The sequence below is a fragment of the Coturnix japonica genome, chromosome 2 (genome assembly GCF_054131305.1).
Source record: "Coturnix japonica strain WE chromosome 2, WE-NBRP24, whole genome shotgun sequence".
In the NCBI taxonomy this organism is placed as follows: domain Eukaryota; kingdom Metazoa; phylum Chordata; class Aves; order Galliformes; family Phasianidae; genus Coturnix; species Coturnix japonica.
This window is the reverse complement of record NC_140664.1, coordinates 138,833,658-138,852,635: the sequence shown is the minus strand read 5'-3', so window position 1 is coordinate 138,852,635 and position 18,978 is coordinate 138,833,658. Positions and strand designations below refer to the sequence as shown.

General features: G+C 52.7%; 1 protein-coding gene across 45 annotated transcripts in view; it reads left to right on the top strand.

The window, feature by feature from the left end:
* Window positions 1–18,978, top strand: part of MAP4 (microtubule associated protein 4) — an 88,252-nt gene that overhangs the window by 15,053 nt on the left and 54,221 nt on the right. For 42 of the 45 annotated variants that reach the window (XR_014943674.1, XR_014943673.1, XM_085540735.1 and 39 more), the window contains exons 2-4: window positions 65–118; window positions 10,974–11,224; window positions 17,133–17,198. Coding sequence is in view for 43 of the 45 variants with exons in the window: in XM_085540735.1 (XP_085396861.1) it covers window positions 10,993–11,224; window positions 17,133–17,198 (298 nt within the window). In the remaining 2 variants the exon portion in view is untranslated. Of the gene's footprint in view, window positions 1–64; window positions 119–8,250; window positions 8,389–10,973; window positions 11,225–17,132; window positions 17,199–18,978 lie in introns of those variants that run through there. The other 3 variants (XM_085540714.1, XM_015852720.3, XM_085540699.1) reach the window with 2 other exon arrangements.

The following is an 18,978-nucleotide window of genomic DNA, read 5'->3' as shown; positions in this document are numbered from 1 at the left end:
TGATGCGCAAATACTCGGTGACTGTTTGGCTTCCTCTTAATGATGCGTGTGTTGTGTTTTGCAGATAGGCATTTTCTGAAGATTGAAGGACCTGCTGAAAGGATCACCTGCTTTTGAGGTATGTACTGCTTTTGTTTTAATGATCCAGCATTAAATCTGGGCTTGGAAGTGAAGGTTTGGTGCAGCTGTGTGCACACACTGAGGTCTGTTCTTCTGGGCCCTGCATCTGCCATCCAGAGCTCTGGGATCTCATGGGCTCCCATTGAAGCTCACCATCCAAACCTGGCAGAGCCTGGCTACGGCAGGTGGGGTTTTGGATCTTGGAAGGGACCTCAAGGATCATGAAGCTCCAACATCTCCTCCATAGGCAGGGCCACCAACCTCCATATCTAATACTGGACCAATGCGATGATACTTGGCTCTAAGGAGCTTTAAAAAGCATAGAGGAGTCAGAATGCTGCTCAGTTACCATCTAAGCATTAACAACAGTCTCCTGTGACTTGTTAAAACTGTCTTGAAGTGACAGTGGCCTTTCGTATCTCCTGATATTTTGCTGTGTGTGTGGGATAAAGCAGTTCCTGGGACACCTTACTTCATTATTTTCCTCCGTAACTGATGGGAAGAGAGGTGTGAAGTCCCGTCTCTTTGGTCAGGCTGGTACCCATTGATGACTGAAGCCAGGCTCGGCAGCAGCACCAGTTGTTTGTGCCATGTGTTGTGGCTGCCTGCCAGGCTGTCTGAAGTCATCCCCTAAAAGCTGTTTGAAAGGAAGCCAAAGGAGCTGGCTTATCTCGCTCTGGGTGGGATGGAGGGGGTGGGAGGGAGGTGCCCAGGTGCTGCGCGTGCTTTTCCTTATGGCCTCAATAGAGCTGAGGAGGTCACGGGAGGTGGAGTCTCACCTCCCACGGGGAGCTGGTGTGCTGAGAGCTGGGCCCAGCTGAGTGGGAGAGCGCTGTGCTGTCCCCCCTGCGTGCTCCTCTTCTGCGCTTCCTCCAGCTTCACTTGGCTTTGGCCTCTGGTTGTATATCTGCTGAGCTCCTTGGATGTCTTAACTTGATCTTGGAATCATATCATAGACTGGCCTGGGTTGAAAAGGCCCACAGTGCTCATCCATTCCAACCCCCTGCTGTGTGCAGGGTCACCAACCAGCAGCCCAGGCTGCCCAGAGCCACATCCAGCCTGGCCTTGAATGCCTGCAGGGATGGGGCATCCACAGCCTCCTTGGGCAACCTGTTCCAGTGCGTCACCACCCTCTGGGGGAAAAACTCCCTCCTAAGATCCAACCTAAACCTCCACTGTCTCGGTTTAACACCATTCCCCCTTTTCCTATCACTGCCCACCCTCACAAACAGCCGTTCCCCTCCTGTTTATTCACTCCCTTCAAGTACTGGATGCCCACAATGAGGTCTCCCTGCAGCCTTCTCTTCTCCAAGCTAAACCAGCCCATTTCTCTCAGCCTTTCCTGACAGGAGATCTGCTCCAGCCCTTTACTCAGTTGTGTTCACCTCCAGGTAGGTTGAGGTGGTGAGTTTGTTCTCCTCCTTTCTTTTCCGGTTGCTCATAAGCATCATTCACAGCACGAGCTGACTTCCAGATCCCAGGAACGCTCCTGGTTGTACCTTGCAACCTGTGTTGTTCCGTGGTTTCAGGACATAGGAACCACGCAGGTGTTTCCCACAGACTGTATCCAGCAGCTAAAAATGTTTCCTGATGTAACTTATCCGGAACAGCCCATCCACCATTGCTGAGTGCCTGAATGAATGAAGGCAGCTTCCTCCCCAGCATCCTCTGCAGGAGCCGGGGCAGGCAGGAAGCAGGAGGTGCTGGGGCAGGTTCGGCTGTTGGCTGCTTCTCAGGGGAAGGCCTGGGTGAGGAATATCCAGGTTTCTATGTGAAACAAAGCTGAGAATTTGCTCAGAAAGAAACTGGTTCTTATTTGATCAACAGTTTAGACCAAGTGTGGTTCCACGTTGGTCATGTTCTGGGCTGGATGTGGCTCTGGGCAGCCTGTTCTGGTTGGTGACCCTGCACATAGCAGGGGTTGGAACTCAGTGATTATTGTGGTCCTTTTCAATCCAGGCCATTCTGTGTTTCTGTGATTCCCTGCTCTGTTGAGCCACAACCACTGCCCAGAGCTCTTGTAGCACTCAGTTCATTTGGTTGTTGCATTGCAGTGCGTTTAGGTGGAGAAAGTACTTCTAAAAACATTTCCTGCTGGATTCACTTACACTTTTTGTGTGACTGCCGAAGCTGGAAGGAAACACACACAGAACCACATCTTTAGGATCAGTTTCATCGGTGAACTGCAAACTAGGTGGAGGCTGCTGCTGACATCATTGCATAGGAGTGAGTAGCTGCTGCTTGCAGTGCAACGCCCTGCTCCCATCCTGCACGGAGCTCTGCCCGCAGCCAAGTCTGCCTGGCTGAGAACATCCCCTGCCCTTAATGCAGTCAGCCGGGGCTGCTCATCCTGTGGGGGTTGGCAGGTTGATGCTGGAGGGGCTGCAGCCTTGTCCGTCCCCTTTCCCAATGGGCCGAGGGGAGCTGCACACCGTGCTTCTGTTTGGAGAGTGCTGAGAACAGACTTGAGGTGGAGGCATAGCCTGGAAGTAAGAGAGAAGCGCTGGGAACAAGGCAGTGCTGTGACATCACCTACAGCGTCTGGTTTCACTTCCAGGAACAGATGTGGGCAGAGCTCTGTATTTTAATCTATTAAAAATAAGGCAGGGGCTGGGGGTTGTTGGTGTCCTGCTGAGCAGTCACCTGCTTGGTCCCTTGCCTTTCTCCTTCTGGATGGAAGTTGCCCATGTCAGAACACAGAGTGCTGTGGGCATTGGCTGCTGCAGCTGATCCTGCCTTGTGGAAGCCAATCATTCCCTAAGGCAGCCATTGGCCCTGATAACGCTGCATGGAGACCCGCGGGTTTTCATTGACCTCTTTCACAAAATCTCTGCCTTTGTGCCCTAACCAGTGCCTTGTTCTGCCATAGCTGGACGTGTTGCTATCAGGAGCACGGAAATGTAAATACAATAAGAGTTGAACTGCAGCAGCTCCTCCCTTCCTTCTGGAGTGACTTCCTGCTCGTGCTCTATGCGATGGAAGCTGGTCTGCATTCGTGAGCTTCAGAAATGGGTGTTCTTCTCCTGCTACCAACCCACTGGGCTTCAAAATCCAGAGGATTGGAGCAAGAAATCGTAGTTACTTTCATCTAAGTGCCTTAAGTCCAAGAAGCAAGTTAAGGCCCCATGCTGGAGCTCCTTTGGTGCTGTCCTGTGCCTGAGAGGGGTGCAAGTGCTGCTACCAGGGCATCCAGGTTGCAAAAGGCCTCTGAGATCATCTAGTCCAGCCATCAACCCGTTGCCTTTAACCAGATAACTTGAACCTTTAACCAGACGACTGCTGGCACTGTTAGAGCTGAACCAAGTCTGTGTTGTTTGGCTGGTGACATTTGAGCAAGGTTCATAACAGAGTAACTCATCCATTGGAGCAATGGCTGTGTTCCTTCCAGACTTCAGCTTGCCCGTGTTCCATCCTTTAGAGAGCTGGTGAAGGCCAGCTTGGATGGGGCCCTGGGCAGCCTGGGCTGGTATCAATGTGGAGGTTGGTGGCCCTGCCTGTGGTGGGGGGTTGGAGCTTCGTGATCCTTGGGGTCCCTTCCAACCCAAGTTATTCTGTGACCCCCTCATTCCTAATGCCAGTCACTTTCTTATCTAGGCAGGATTTTTGTTGTTAACACAACATCAGGATAACACAAGGACTCAATGAGTGAAATCTGGGCTCTGACATGCCCAGGGGGTTGGGCTGTTTGAGGAGCCCAAAGAGTTGAGTTGAATTGACCTGAAGCCACAAACTGTCACATTCAAAAAGCAGCACAAGACTCTGAGCAGACCAACTTTCTGGAACGAGTTATTTATCCGCAGTTCTTCCTTGCATAACCTGCCACTTCCAATGCTGTTAATATGTCTGCGCTGTGCTAATGCTGCTGCTGCTCCTGTGATGCTCTTATGGCACGGGGCCAACTGCATGACCGAACTGAGCTGAATAAAAATCCCTGGGATCTTCTCTAAGAATAATCATCACGTGAGAGCGGAGCACTGCTCTGCTTTGGGGGATGTGCTGTGCTATGGGGAGCAGCAGGGCCTGGGCTGTGCCCTTCTGCTTTCCTCCGTGTTCACTTTGGCAGCCCATGGTGACACACTGCATTCAGAATGTTGTTTTGTAGTCTGAGAGTCTGCTGAGTGTCCTTATGAAAGGAGACGAAGCATGTTTGCTTAGCCTTGATTCTAGCAGTGTTTGATAGCGAGGCTTGCCCTGCATCTTGCAGAGCTCATAGTGAGGGCAGTGGGGCTCTGGCGTGGGCTGCCCAGAGGGGTGGTGGGCATGGTGGGGAGGGACAACTGCTAAGAACACAGGGCACGTTATGATGGTTATGGCCACCCTGCAGGCATTCAGGGCCAGGCTGGATGTGGCTCTGGGCAGCCTGGGCTGCTGGTTGGTGACCCTGCACACAGCAGGGGTTGGAATGGGATGAGCACTGTGGGCCATTTCAACCCAGGCCGTGCTGTGATTCTGTTGTTCTATGGAAGGAGTTTGGCAGTCAGCTCTTCATTCTGAAGCTTCCAGTTCTATGTCTTGATCTATGGGTTCTTATACTGTATGATTGCATTGTCAGGATTGCTCCCAGCAGAAAGGGCTGCAGGAAAAGTCGGAAAGCCATGATGTCCTGCTGGCTTTCAGTGAGATGGGAGCTGCCTTCCTTTCTGATGCATGCGCTATTAAAGGAAAGCAGCTGACGGCAACAGCTGCTTGCCTCGCCTGTTTGGTTTGTGGCTTAGCAGGCAATATGCAAGGCAGAAAGTGCTTTGGGAACAGCCAGAGCTCTCCTCCCCTGCACCCCCCACCCCCACCTCCTTGCCCTGTCGCTGCCAAGGCAAGGCAGGATGGTTCCTGCCATGATTAATGGGGATTAATCCTTGTTTGGTGCGGCCGCCAGAGTCCCGTCCTCTGGGGGCCGGCTGGGAAGCAGCCGAAGGCTCCGGGGTGTTTCTTTCTTAAGAGAGTAAAGGAAGAGAAAGAAAAAGAGCTGCAGCTCAGCCTGTGCCGAGGTGGGCAGGCGCCTTTGTTTGCCTTAGCTGAGTATTTATGGCTTTGCAGATAACACACCGACCTTTTTTGGTCTCTGATTTCAGTGCTCCTGGGTCGCCGCTCAGCGAGACGCTTCAGAGTCCCTCGCAGTTATTATCTATGAACTCATCTTCCATGTGGCTTTTCTGAAGGCCAGCCAAGGCCATTAATCCCCACCTTTTAGAGTCCGTAATCCCTGCTGGGGCTTAGAGGAAAGTTATTCTTGTACAGCCGGCGACGCTGCTCTGGGAGAGCATATCTCCTGCTGCAACTTAGGGCAAGTTTATTAATGGGACTTTTTATCAGCTTGGAAACCGTACAGCTCATAATGGAGCAATCTGACTTGGACAGCCTTACCCCGTCTTGCTGAGTGGTTAATAGGGAAATTGCCCAAAGGAAGGAAATGAGGAGCCTGATGTTCCCATATCGGCCTGCTGAGGTGTAACTACCGACAGCAAAACACTCTTGGGAAGCACAAATCCACGCTGAGGAATGGGTGCAGGGTTGGAAGGGGTCCGTCGTGGTGCTGCTGTATCACTCTTCCTCCTCTTGGCCTGATGCTCCAGCAGCCCCTGGCTCTGGGCTCTGTAGCCAGCTGGATGCACAGTCATCCTCACACGTGTGCTGCCCTTCTGCTGTCCTCATTCAGAGACTCCCTTTGGTTCCAGCAGCTTCTCCAGCCCTCACAATGAGTGTGGCTGGAGCCCCTTTGGGCTGGTGGCCTTGCAGGGCTCCAACCTTGCCCTGTTAGATAGGATAGCAGTGGTCAGCCCAGGGATGGTGCTGCCCCTCCGCTGCATCATGGGGAGATTCCAGACGTACTTGGAAATTTTAGCCACATTTAGTGCAATTTAAACCGAATTCCCAGGGATGTGGTAAAATTAATCTCGTAAATGCCCAAGATTTTATTTCTTCCTGACTTCCCTGACCAGAATTAGGAGTTTCAAGGCCATATAGCAGAAATTGCTTTCTTAGCTTTGCTCAGGGTCTGGTGGGGAGCACGATGGGCTCCGTGCTGGTTGTTCCCAAGCATCTTTCTGGGCGCATTGCTGTGCATGGAAGAGAAGCTCTAAACGAGGTACTTGTTCACCCTGAGCAGAGAGCACACGAATGGAGCCCCACAGGGGGTCTAACAGAAAACTGCAGCTGAGAATCAATACAGCTGTCTGTGCCCAATGGGTTCCTGCTGGGAGCTGGGGGAGGAGGCTGCTCTGGGCTGTGTTCAGAGAAATTCTGCTTCTGAATATGGTTGCCCTCGAGTCCCGGGATGTTATCGGAGAGAGGCAGAGCAGCAAACAGGTCAGTCCTGCCTCTGCAGAGTCATCAGCTGCTCCGGGTGCTTTCTGAGCAATAACTGGGCCTGTTCCATGAGCTCCTGCTTTCCCTACAGCAATACTTTGGAAACAAGCTCTCAAAAGGAAGGACGTGAATGTATAAATACAGCCTGACGCAGTCAGATCTTTGGCTTTCAAGGAAGGAACATTTGCTTCCATCTTTAAGCTGCAGGTTCGTGTATCTTTCTGTGCAGGAATCACACAATGGCCAGGGCTGGAAGGGACCCCAAGGATCACGAAGCTCCAACCCCCCACCACAGGCAGGGCCACCAACCTCCCCATTTCATAGCAGCCCAGGCTGCCCAGGGCCCCATCCAACCTGGCCTAAGTAGACACGAGTGCAGGGATGAAAGGCTGAGTGATGCCCTGATCTGTCCTTACTGATCCGAGCTTTGCATTTCTTGAACAAGACTGTCCTATGTCACAAGGCTTTTGCCCCCGAGAGGCTGGAGCAGCTTTGTCATCTCGTTGCTGTTTGGTTTTTACAACCCTTAATTTGCAGCCTGCAGAGCAGCCAGCTCCACTGGGATTCCTGTTTGCACCTGGGAGCTTCTCAGTCGTCGCTGTCTGGTGGGTTGTGTGGATGCTTTGCAGGTCTGCCTGGTGAGAAGCTGGGACTGCAAGCTGATGGCTGAGTCATTCTGCGTGCTGTGTTAGGACAAGATGGTCCTTAAGGGCCTTTGCAGCCCCTCGATCACTGTTCAGAGCAGTACAAAGCCTGCCCCCCTTGCTCTGTTAGGGCTCAGTGCTGGCAGTGGGGAGGAGCTGCTCACTGCCCTCTGCCCACATTGCAGCTCTCCCTGCAGGCAGGGGATGGAGTGCAGGGATGTCTGAGGAGCAGGAAGGAAACTGATTTGCCTCGCATCTCCAGGAGAGCTTTCCCAGCACACACAGATACCAGCAGACCGATGTCTCACCTTCCTAATTAGTAGACTAAATTCACCCATTTACATGCTGTCTGAATAATGGCGTATGGCAAAAGAGTGCGTCGTTAGCTTCATTAATGCTTTCCTGAAGGTAGTTGGGTTGATGGAAGCGTTTGGAGCTCATGGAGCAGAGATGTTTGCTGTGGGCTCATCTGCAGGCTGGCTGTGGAAGCTGTGATTGCTGAGGGTTGGAGGTAGGACACGTTTTGGTGCAGCCATGGGCAGGCTGCAGGCCTGTGGTTGCTGGAGCTCTGTCTCCTCTCTGGAGCTCTGTTGACAGGCACAATCTGAAGTGGGAAGTTAAAACACTACGTTTATCTTGCACGGCCATAAGCTGACTGTGAAGGTTTGCATCAACTCTCATTGCTGTACACTTGCTGGGGTGCGGGGAGCAGAGGGACCTGCAGCCTTGGCTGCACTGCAGCTCTGTGACTACTTCTGTTAGGAACATGCAGTTAAAGGACCCACATCTCCATCAGAGAAAGGTTCTGTAGTGATGGGAATAGTTCCCGTGAATGGGAACAAGGATGAACCCTGCATCCTTTTAGTGCCCGTCCATGGGAGGTGAGGTGGCAGCAGTGTGACTCAGCGCCGTCCTTTCCCTTTGGGTGCTGCAGCCAGGGATGACTTGACATCTCTGCTCCTTCTGCTCCATGGAGCCCCACAAAGTGCCCTTGGGAGCAGAGCTAAGGAGAGCACTGAGTGACAGCCACAGCCCTGCTCCATCTCCATAGCAAGGAGCTAATTTTAAAGGAGTGAGGGGATCTGCTGAAACAACACAGCTGCTGCCCGCACATCAGGGCGTCAGCACCTCCCCAGAGCAAAAGCAGGAGTGGGGCAGTGGTGCTTTGTTACTCTTTCCACTTAGTCATAGCTAAGTGAGTAGATGGTGCCCCTTGGTGTGGCTGTAGGAGGGGATGCGCTGTGAGGGATGCTCTGCATCCTCCCCTTCGTAGGACCAGAGCTCAGAGGGAGCCCATCCCGTGCCCAGTGCCCTGGGGGAGGTAAGTTGGTGGCACGGCTGTTGGCAGCTCTGTCATTGGAGGGGCACCCAGCCTGTACCTGCCCGGCTCCCCATCGCCATTTCCAGGCACAGAATCTGGGTCAGACCGATCGTAGCTGCAGTCAGACTGAGTGCCTGCAGCTGCAGCGAGCCCTGAGGAGCTGCAGAATGGAAATGCAAGGTTCAGGAAGCAAATTCCACTCTTCCCTAGATGGAAAGCCAGAGGCAGCGGCGACTATGAGTAAGCACTGTTGGTGCCACTGCTGCCTGCAGAGGGGTTTTGTCCTCCTGGGAGGATCCCGTGGGGCTGCTGGAAGGAAATGTTCTGTGAGCTGTGGCTGCTGGGGTTTGTTCCATGGGCCTGTGGCTGTGGGCAGAGCATATGTGTGGTGTGGGTGTGCTTATGGCCTCTACTGTGCTGCTGGGTCAGAGTGAGATGGGGGAAAGGCAGTGACTGGGGATGGGAGACGCCATGGTTGGGCTGGGGAAGGGGCGACCTGGGTTGGGAGCTGGGGCTGCTCCTGCCTCGGAGCCAGAGCTGGAGCTGCTCCGAGTGCAGCGTTGCTTTGGGTGCCCTTTGCTGGCGCTTCCTGCAGCCGTGGCAGTGCTCCATGTGGGTTGGCCGGCTGCTCTGTGTGCCAGAGCCCACGTGTGTTTGCCACACCAATGCTAAAGGGTTGCATGAATTGCACTGATAGTTCTTAACTCCATTTCTGCATTCCTTATTAGGTTAAATATAGACAAGGAAATGTCCCGCTGATAAATCTGCACCGCCTCATTATTGTTCATTCCCAGGAGTTGGGCTGTTTTAGTGCCCCAGCTCCTTTGCAGATCTGAAACAGAGACACTGTCAGTGCTACTCCACAGCAAGTATTAAAACCAGAAGTGGTTCCACCCAGTGATTAGGAGCAGCAGCTGCGTGGTGTGAATCAGACCCGTGATGGGGCATTCCTGTGCCGGGGGCATTCCAGGTGGGATCCACCTTGGTTTGGATTTGACAACTCCTGCCAGCATCCCCTGCCCTGTTCACGTGGCAGCTCCTGCACTGCTGTGCTCTGCAGGCATTTGCAAGGTTGATGAACACAGAATCACACAGAATGTTCTGGGTTGGAAGGGACCCCAAGGATCACGAAGCTCCAACCCCCCCCCACAGGCAGGGCCACCAACCTCCCCATTTCAGAGCAGCCCAGGCTGCCCAGGGCCCCATCCAACCTGGCCTTCAACACCTCCAGGGATGGACGGGGCATCCACAGCCTCTGGGCAGCTGTTCCAGCACCTCCCCACTCTCACAGTACACAACTTCCCCCTGACATCCACCCTCCATCAGCCCTCCTTCAATACAATCCATTTCCCCTTGTCCTGCTCTTATCTGCCCATTCACAGAGCTGACTCCCCTCCTGTTTGGAGGCTCCTTCAGGTCCTGGTAGGCTGCACTGAGCTCACCCCGCAGCCTTCTCCATGCTGAATGGAAGGTTAAAGGAATGATGATGGATTATCTCACTGGAGCAACAACGAAATAATTTCTAGGCCATCTGAATACCACTATTAAGCCTTCTCTGCCTGCAGGGTTATGGCAGTGCACGTTCTGAGCCTGGCTGAAGACGCCCACCTGGCATGGATTGCATTGGGAGTGGATGCTCAGTGCAGAAGGGCTCCTCTGTAGGGTGGTTGGGCAATGGTTCCCAGTAGAGTGGGAGGATGGCAACAACTTGCTGTTTGGACAGACCCTGAATTAAGTTGTCAAAAGGAAACGCTGCTAAAAGGCCCCTCCTGTGCTTGGAATTAAAATAGCAGGAACGTTTACGGATGTGGACGTGTGAGCTAATGGCAGTCATTGCACCCAGCTGCCTTTTGCTTATGAGCTTTGGTAGCGAGGTTAAGAGAAGGTTTCCCTAAATGCCATCGACATAAAGTTCCAGGTTTGGATGCGTTTTGTTGGTGTGGGACTCCAATATGTGGGGAGGAGAAGCTGAATGGTGGCTCTTTCTGCCTCGTATTCCCCGTTTGTAGCTTTGTGTGCCATGTTGCTCCGCTCTGTTCTTTGTGCCATGTAAATGTTTTACCTCCCAGTCCAAATCCCGGCGTTACGATGGGTTTGGTGGCATTAACAAGGTTTGCTGAGGACGTAAACGCTCTGCTGGCTCAAGAGCATCACTGAGGTGCACATCAGCTTATATAACAACCTAATCTCCATCGGGAGGCTGGGTGGAGGCCGAGCAAGAACTGAATTCGTGTGCGTCACACTTGTGTGTCTGCTGCTGAGGAGCTGTAATTAACTCAGATCTGAGGCAGGGCAGAAATCGATGCGGGGCTGGTGGTGTCGGCCGGGTGTTGCCCTTCCAGGTTCTTATTCAGTTTAAGGCTGTGATGGAAGGTCCCGTGGGGCGTAGCAGTGTCAATGCAGTGCAACCTGATTGGGATGGGGAAGGTTTTTGGTTTGGTTCTGTACCGTGATGGGGGTTCTGTGAACATCTGGGGCTTATTGAGCACTAGAACAAATGTTACCTCTTGTGCCAGCAAAGCTCTGAGCTCACGTTGTCCCATACTGAAACATTCCCATTTCTTCTTCCCCAAATGATGCTGCAGGTTGCAAAGGTGCTCAACCATGGCTGACCTGGATCACAGCCTCAGCCTTGCGGATGCTCTGACAGAGCCACCTCCTGAGATTGAGGAAGAGGTGAAGCGGGACTTCATTGCCACGCTGGAAGCAGAGAAGTTTGACGACGTGGTTGGAGAGACGGTGGATAAAACAGACTATGTGCCTCTGCTGGACGACGACGATGCTGGGAGCCAGGAACCAAAAAGCAAAGCCCATGCTGACAGCATCCAGGTGGAACGTAAGTGTCTGAAGTAGAAGAGCAAACCTGCTGCACTCAGCTTGGCAGGGCTCCCCTCACTGTGGTTCTGCTGGGCCTACTACACAATGTCTGTAGACGTTGCCAGTTATTTTAAGAGCTGAGGATGGAGTTCAGATCCTTCTGCCCTCCCTTCTGTTCTGCATTCTGTAGTCGTTCCTACTCGGCACGAGATGCTGTTACTTATAATAATGATTTGTAGGCTGGAGCTTTTTAGAGGAGGCACAGGCTGAGGGGTGGGAGTGCCACACTGCTGCCACACATACAGTGCTTCCCATCCCAGAACATTATAAGGGTTGATAACCCCATCTGGAGTGCCCATAGCCTAATGCTGGTGAGGTGTGCACCTTCATAGGGCCCTCCCTGTGCGTGAGCAGCTGAGGCTGAAGCTCACAGCTGAAGGTTTCTTTGTCCCCCAATCCAAGGATCTGCTTCTTTTGATTTAGAGCCATAGAACTGTATGAACTCGTACAGGGGAGCTCTGATGGTCCCCAAGTCCACCTCCCTGCGGTGGCCAGGGGCACCTACGGCTCCATCTGCCGCTGGGGGGCCCAAGGAGGCTGTGGATGCCCCATCCCTGCAGGCATTAAATGGAACAAGGAGGCTGTGGGTGCCCCATCCCTGCAGGCATTAAATGGAACAAGGAGGCTGTGAATGCCCCATCCCTGCAGGCATTCAAGGCCAGGCTGGATGTGGCTCTGGGCAGCCTGGGCTGCTGGTTGGTGACCCTGCACACAGCAGGGGGTTGGAACTGGATGATGTTGAAGGTCCTTTTTAACCCAGACCGTTATATGATTCTATGAATACATACTTGGGTTCTTTGTCCTCCCTCAGATTGAGGCTGGTTACCTTTCACTTTCCTTGTTGCTGTATCAAAAGGAATGCTGACCCCTCCCGGAGGGGTGACCTGGTGGTTTCCTGCAGTAGAAAGTTGGTTGGCTTTTTCTTTGCCTTAATGCTCATTAATGCCGATGAAAGTGGGATGTGCGGGAGAACTGTAATTAACATCTGGTGGAAGAAATGAGGGCTGCGGGGCTGTGTTGGGGGATCACACAAAGGGTCTGCTCTGGTTTGGAGCTCTGGTTTGCTTTGCTCAGCACTGAGCCAGGTGTCCTGCAATACAGAATCCTGCTCAGGGTTTTCCACATAACGCAGTTCTTTACATTGAAACAAACAATGGGGAGGGAAGGAAGTGGGCAAGGAGGCTGTAAACCGTGGAGCTTTGCTCTATTCAGATGTGTGTTATCCCATTCAATTATAGGAACTGTAGTGACAGGTATTTATGTTTAGCACTGCAGAAAGGGGAGTCAGAGTCACGATTGTTGCTGTTTTTCCATTTGGCACAGGGATGGTTTAGAGCAGTTCTTTGTGCTGCACGCAGCAGATCCTGCAGTATCTCAGCAGCAGATTTTTTCACTTACTGTTCACATCTCAACACAACATGTGTTTCAAATCCCCACTCCCAGCTTTGGAAGCCCCCGCTCCTCCCCTGTGCGTGTGCCTGGGGATGGGACCCCATTCTGCATCTGGACTTGCTCTGGAGAGTTGGTTTTTCCCTTTTTTGGGATAGCAGCAGCACAATTATGAGCATTATCTACATCTTTGGCAAGATCAAAACGAGACAGTAACTAAAGAGACCAGAGAGCGTGCTTGCCCCAAGTGCATTGGATGTGATTTTGCTTTCCTGCTCTGCACCTTACACAAGGAGGGTGAGGATTGTCGCTCCACACCTTCAAATGGTGTCACTTTACTGCAGGCCAGTCTTAGCCTTTGGTCTTTTTATGTCTTAATGAGTTTGATCAGTTTTTCCCCCAGTGTGATCAGGATTCCTCTTTCTTCTGGAGCCTCTCTTCCTGTTTCTGATTGCTTTAAGGAAGCCATGAGGCTGCACGCTCCTGTTCTGAGCCCAAAGAACACAATGTGAAGCTGCAGGTTCCTGTTCTGAGCCCATACAACACAATGTGAGGCTGCAGGTTCTTATTCTGAGCCCATACAACACGATGTGAAGCTGCAGGTTCCTATTCTGAGCCCATACAACACAATGTGAAGCTGCAGGTTCCTATTCTGAGCCCATACAACACAATGTGAAGCTGCAGGTTCCTATTCTGATCCCATACAACACGATGTGAAGCTGCAGGTTCCTATTCTGAGCCCATACAACACAATGTGAAGCTGCAGGTTCCTATTCTGAGCCCATACAACACAAGCTGCCTGTCCAGGACCCCAGCACAGCCCTGGGGAGGCACAGTAATTTCTGCTCCCTGCCCTTCTCCTGTTGCAAAGAGCCCCAAGGTCCTGGCAGAGCACAGCAGCTCCCACAGCACTCAGCTCCTGCCCATTCATTTATTGATGTTAAAGGCACAAATGTGTTCAGACAGTGCACTGTCTGCTGCCCTTCCCCAGTCAGGAGAGGTTTCGTCACGCAGCCTGGCAGGCTCCAGCTATTTTGGGTTTGTTGCACTCTGTTTCTAAAGCCACGAGCCAGGTTAGGTAAGTTGGAGCTGGGACTCGGGTTATTTGGCTTGGAGTGCAAGGAGATGGAGGAGGAGGTGCTGAGCACTGCGTGGCCACTGAGATGCATCCGAGGGCAAAGATTTAATAATAGTTAATTTAAAAAATGGCACTGGAAAGGCACAGATTAAGAAGAAAGCGTTTTATTCTTTCTAACAACTGGCTGAGCATCATAATTTGCTGCGGTCTGGGGTAATCCTCTTACAGCGGTGGGGTCTTTACGTAACGCTGAGGGATGGATTGCTGCGGGTGCAACCAGTGCTGCTCAGCTCTGCTCTGCTCTGGGTTCAGCTGCTGTGGGCTGCACAACTGAGCTGGGGGTACTGGGGCAGGAGGGAGGGCTCCTGTGCAGCCAGGGCTGAGCATCCTCTGTGCAAAGGGATGTGCTGTGGCTTTATAGGGCTCCATTGAAGTGATGGAGGTCTCTGGGTTTGCTGCACACAGAGCTCTGGGTCATCCCAGGCACATACAGCCACGAGGTGGCTCTGTGGGTACTGCGGGCCCAGCTCAGCTCAGTGCCCTTCTGGTGGCACACAGAGCTGCTCCCAACCTGCAGCTGAGCCCCAGTGCTTCCCTCTCCTCTCCCCCACGTGCACCCTTCGTGCAGAAGATGTTTGTATTTGGTCACACGCTGAGCTGAGGGTGGAGGATGTGCCATGAAGCCGGGCAAAGCTCCACTGCCTTTTACATTCAAATTCTCCTTAATTCCCCAGGTTAGAAGTTGAAAACCTTGAACCAAGTGCCATCAAGCAAGCAGAGCTATAGGCCTTTTATTGACCCTGGGAGCTGAGCTGGACTGCTGCTCCAGAGCCATTCTGAGGCAGGATGCCAAAAGGCATGAACTGAAATAGCCCGAGCTATTCCCTGAGACTTTGCATCTCCTTCTGACCATAGGATGCTGTTATCAGTGCTTTTGTTATCACTTATCACAGACTGGACTGGGTTGCACAAGCCCACAGTGCTCCTCCAGTCCCAGCTCCCTGCTGTGTGCAGGGTCAGCAACCAGCAGCCCAGGCTGCCCAGAGCCACATCCAGCCTGGCCTTGAATGGCTGAGCTTTCCAGCCAAGTCTGTGTGCTCACATGGGAGTCAGACCATGGAGCGCTCTAAGGGCTGTGCCCACAGCCTGCCCAGCTCTCTGCATGCCCTCCTTCCTCCCATATGATGGGGAAGCCTTGCTCTGCCGTGGCTGCACTCACGTGTGTGCTGCACCGACTCGCTGCTGCGGATTAGGGCTTCTTACATTGGCACCGTCCATTTGCTTGAGATTATGGGTTTAGCAAATGCTGCCTTAAATTTGTTTATATAAAAACAATCCTTTGATCCGCTGGCCAGATGCAAATACCATCTTGTGATTTTGATGAGGATTATGTAGTTACAACATCTTGACATGCGTTTGTTTTTAAGCAATTTAGAGGGAGGGAGGAGGAGGCGCGGCCTGCAGGGCTGCACTCAGCTCTATGAGATTCCATTGCTCCAAGGGAGCTGACCTGCAGAGCCACACAACTCAAACCCTTCTCTTCTCCATGCTGAACAAGCATTTGATGGGCTTCAGTAATGTTTCAGTGGGTTTTGGTTCCCTTTGGATGACATGTTTGTGTTGTGAATAGCTGCGATGCACCGAGTGCCACCCCAAAGTGACCCCAAAGTGGGCACCCCGAGTGCCAGCTGCCCAGGGTGACAGGTCAACACTTCTGCACCCGTAAGCTGTGCATGCAGCCATGCAGGGCCATGCAGAGCACAGCTCCTAAGGGTGCTATGCTGGGGCTGAGCTGCTGCACTGCCGTGCTAAGGGACAGGGCCTGCACAGCCTGACAGCAGGAGGAGCTGCTGCGTTGGGCTGCTGAGGAACAGGTCGGGGGATTCCTGCAGCATTCTCAGGCACTTGGAAATGATGTAGGTGTATGTTTTGCTATCAGCTGTCTCACAAGTTCGTGCTGGATGTCTGTAAAGCGCGAGCCGCTGGAGGAGCTGGAATGCATTCCCTGTGCTGTGCTGAGGGCTGAGTGCAGCCCCACGGCTCTGTGTCCTGAGTGCTCTTCCATGCAGCTCTGTTTGGGGAGGGGGCAGCAGCACTGCGCAGTGGAACTGGAATGTTCACCTGAACCCCTGCACTGCTGGCACTCTGTGCTGCTCTGGGTGCTGGCACAGCCCAGCTGCTCCTGCAGGGTCCATGGGCTGCTCATGTTGTTGTCATATGAACAAAATCCACAGGGAGTTTCCCAAGCTGATTGTAGTGACTGACCCTCAGTGGTCCAGTGTGGAAATTATAGAGAGAACAGGGAATCCCACAGCAGTATTTTGCAAATTAGGAAGGAGTGTTCAAGTTCAAGAAGTATTCTTATTGCTATATGTTAATTAAATACCTCAGTTATTCCCAACAGTGGCTTTTGAGCAGCCTGTTAAAAAGCCTGGCATGCTTGGAGATGGTCCCTGGAGGCGCAGGGACCTTCCTGGAGCTGCCCTCCAAGCAGATGGGGAGGATGTTTGCTTCCTTCCAGCCCTTGGGAACCTTTCAAGGACAGCCAGGAGTGGTCTCGGAGCTGTGATCCATCCCCATCAGTGCTCCCTGACCCAGCCCTTCTCCTGTGATGTGGAGCCCTGGGGTTCCCCAAGTCTTACTGGGATGGCCTGAGGCAGCCTTCCCTTTGCAGTAAGCTCTTATGTGTAGTGTAGCACCAAGGGTCTGTTTGTTGGGCTAGGGATAGAAATTCAGAAATCAATCATAGAATGGCCTGGGTTACAAAGGCCCACAGTGCTCATCCCCTTCCAACCCCCTGCTGTGTGCAGGGTCACAACCAGCAGCCCAGGCTGCCCAGAGCCACATCCAGCCTGGCCTTGAATGCCTGCAGGGATGGGGCATCCACAGCCTCCTTGGGCAACCTGTGCCAGTGCGTCACCACCCTCTGGGGGAAAAACTTCCTCCTAAGATCCAACCTAAACCTCCCCTGTCTCAGTTTAAAGCCATTCCCCCTTGTCCTATCACTGCCCACCCTCACAAACAGCCGTTCCCCCTCCTGTTTATTCACTCCCTTCAAGTACTGGATGCCCACAATGAAGTCTCCCCACAGCCTTCTTGTCTCCAAGCTAAACCAGCCCGGTTCCCTCACTCTTTCCTCATAGGAGTTGCTCCAGCCCTCTGGTCATTTCAGTGTCCCTCTTAGTGCTCTCTGTGCTGTGGGTCTCCATCATGGGCTCCTCCATGACAGGTCGGCTCTTCCTTTTGGGCTTCACGTGGCACAGACTCAGCACCACGTGGGCGCCTTAATTCGTTTCCAAATAATTCTGGGGAAAAGTCCTTCTGTGTTTCGTAACGTTGGCGTTGCCCTCCTTTTGGATTGAGGTCACGCAGTACTAACGCTGCCTGTGCTTCGTTGCAGATCCTTCAGCCACTGGGCCAACCGTAATAGAAAATGGCGACCATGGGATGGCAGATCACCGCCCAGGTAAGAGCCAGCACAGAACCCTTGTTGTCATTTGTCTTCGGGGCAGCCAGACGTCCAGTCAACGTGCTCATCGTCATTGAGTGTTTCTCTGCAGAGGGTTGGTTTTATTTGGTCTTTCTTAGATGAACTCTTTTGCTTCAGATACTTCAAGAACTTCCATTTGGAGTTGGGTTTTGCTGCCGTGCTCTGAGGGTTGTGTGTGTTACCCACACTCAGTGTGGGATGGTGACACCCAGGGCACCGCTACCCAAATGGCTTTCCAGGAAGCCCAGATACTCTTAGCAGAGCTCCATCCTAACCATAGCATAACATAAAGGCATGGCATCTGTCCCCAGTGGGACGGGTGGGGATGTTTCCTTCTTTCCCCCACTACTCAGTACTGAGAACTGTTATTCATTCTGCAGCTTCTCTTGGGCTCCTCCATGGCTGCCTTGCTGTAACTCTGTCCCAGTGCTTTGGCCACGTGCTGTCAGAGCTGGAGCTGAGCTCTCAGCAGCACAGGGATTGCTTGTTTCACAAGGAACTTGTCATAAGTGGATCAATATTCCAGACTGCAAGGAACCTGGAACATAATTCATCTCTGTCAGCACGGCACGTGCTGGACTCAGCCATCTTCCAACCTTTAATGACAAACAGCAGTTCCCTCTTTTTGAGACCTTGTGCTGTCAGTGAGGTTTCCTACCCAATTCCAGCCGAGCTCTTCAGGTTGAGCAGCACAGCACTGCAAGGCTGCATGCAAAGCCAGCTGTGAGCTGTGCCATCCTGCTGCTGGTCACAGCCATAGGGATGCTCCTGAACTGCCTTACTAGCACGTAAATAACAGACTCAGGCATAGGACATGACAAGTGTGGCTGCTGAATGGTTGGGAATTTTTACAGAGCTGCCGAATTTGTGCTTTAAAGGAATTCTTGTTACGTTTTCAGTATGAGTGTTCTGGAGGTTGAACTCCTTGTGCACTCGATGCGAACAGCTGCGATCAAAGATACCTTGATGTGTCTGCAGCCCTTCAGTTTATTCACGTCACCCGTCTTTATGGGGCAGAGCTGGGTTGTTTTTCCTGGTAAAGGCTGTCACAAAGTGACATCAAAGCAGCAGAGGCAGCGTGTCAAAGGCAGGTATTGAGTTAATGAGGTTCCTTGGAACAACACAAGGTCTGTGCAGTGGAGCTGTTCCACTGCTTCTTTCCCCGCCACGCTCTTCATTATGGAATAGCAGAACAACCAATGTGGGAGCAAGGGCTGAATGCTCCTTCTGAGGAGGTACTGGAGACTTTGGCTCCCGTGGAGCTGAAGAGCAGCTGAAGCCCTGCAGAAGCACAGGGGAGATGTGCTGGAGCTGCAGTGGAGTCACTGGGCTCCACAGGGAGTGAATGCTGCTGTCTGTGTTCTGTGCCGGGCAGCACACAGTGGGATTTCTCATGTTCAGCTGCTCTGTTCCCTGTGCTGTCTTGAAGCTGCAGTGATCCCTGTGGCTGTGCCATGGGGCTGGGATAGGAGCAGCTCCAAGCAGGGTGATGCTCATGGTGTGCAGCTTAAGGCTGTGCCCAGAGCTGCAGGGAGCGCTCAGCACCTCGCTGTGTTCACGTTGGATTCCCAAACAGACTCAAGGGAAGTGCAGGGGAATCCATGCTGCACTTCTCTGATGAACATAGAGATGTGCAGAGGTCAGTAATTCAGAAAGTAAAACCTGTGTGCTATGAGGCTGAGAACCACAGAATCACAGCACGGCCTGGGCTGCACAGGCCCACAATGCTCATCCAGCTCCAACCCCCTGCTGTGTG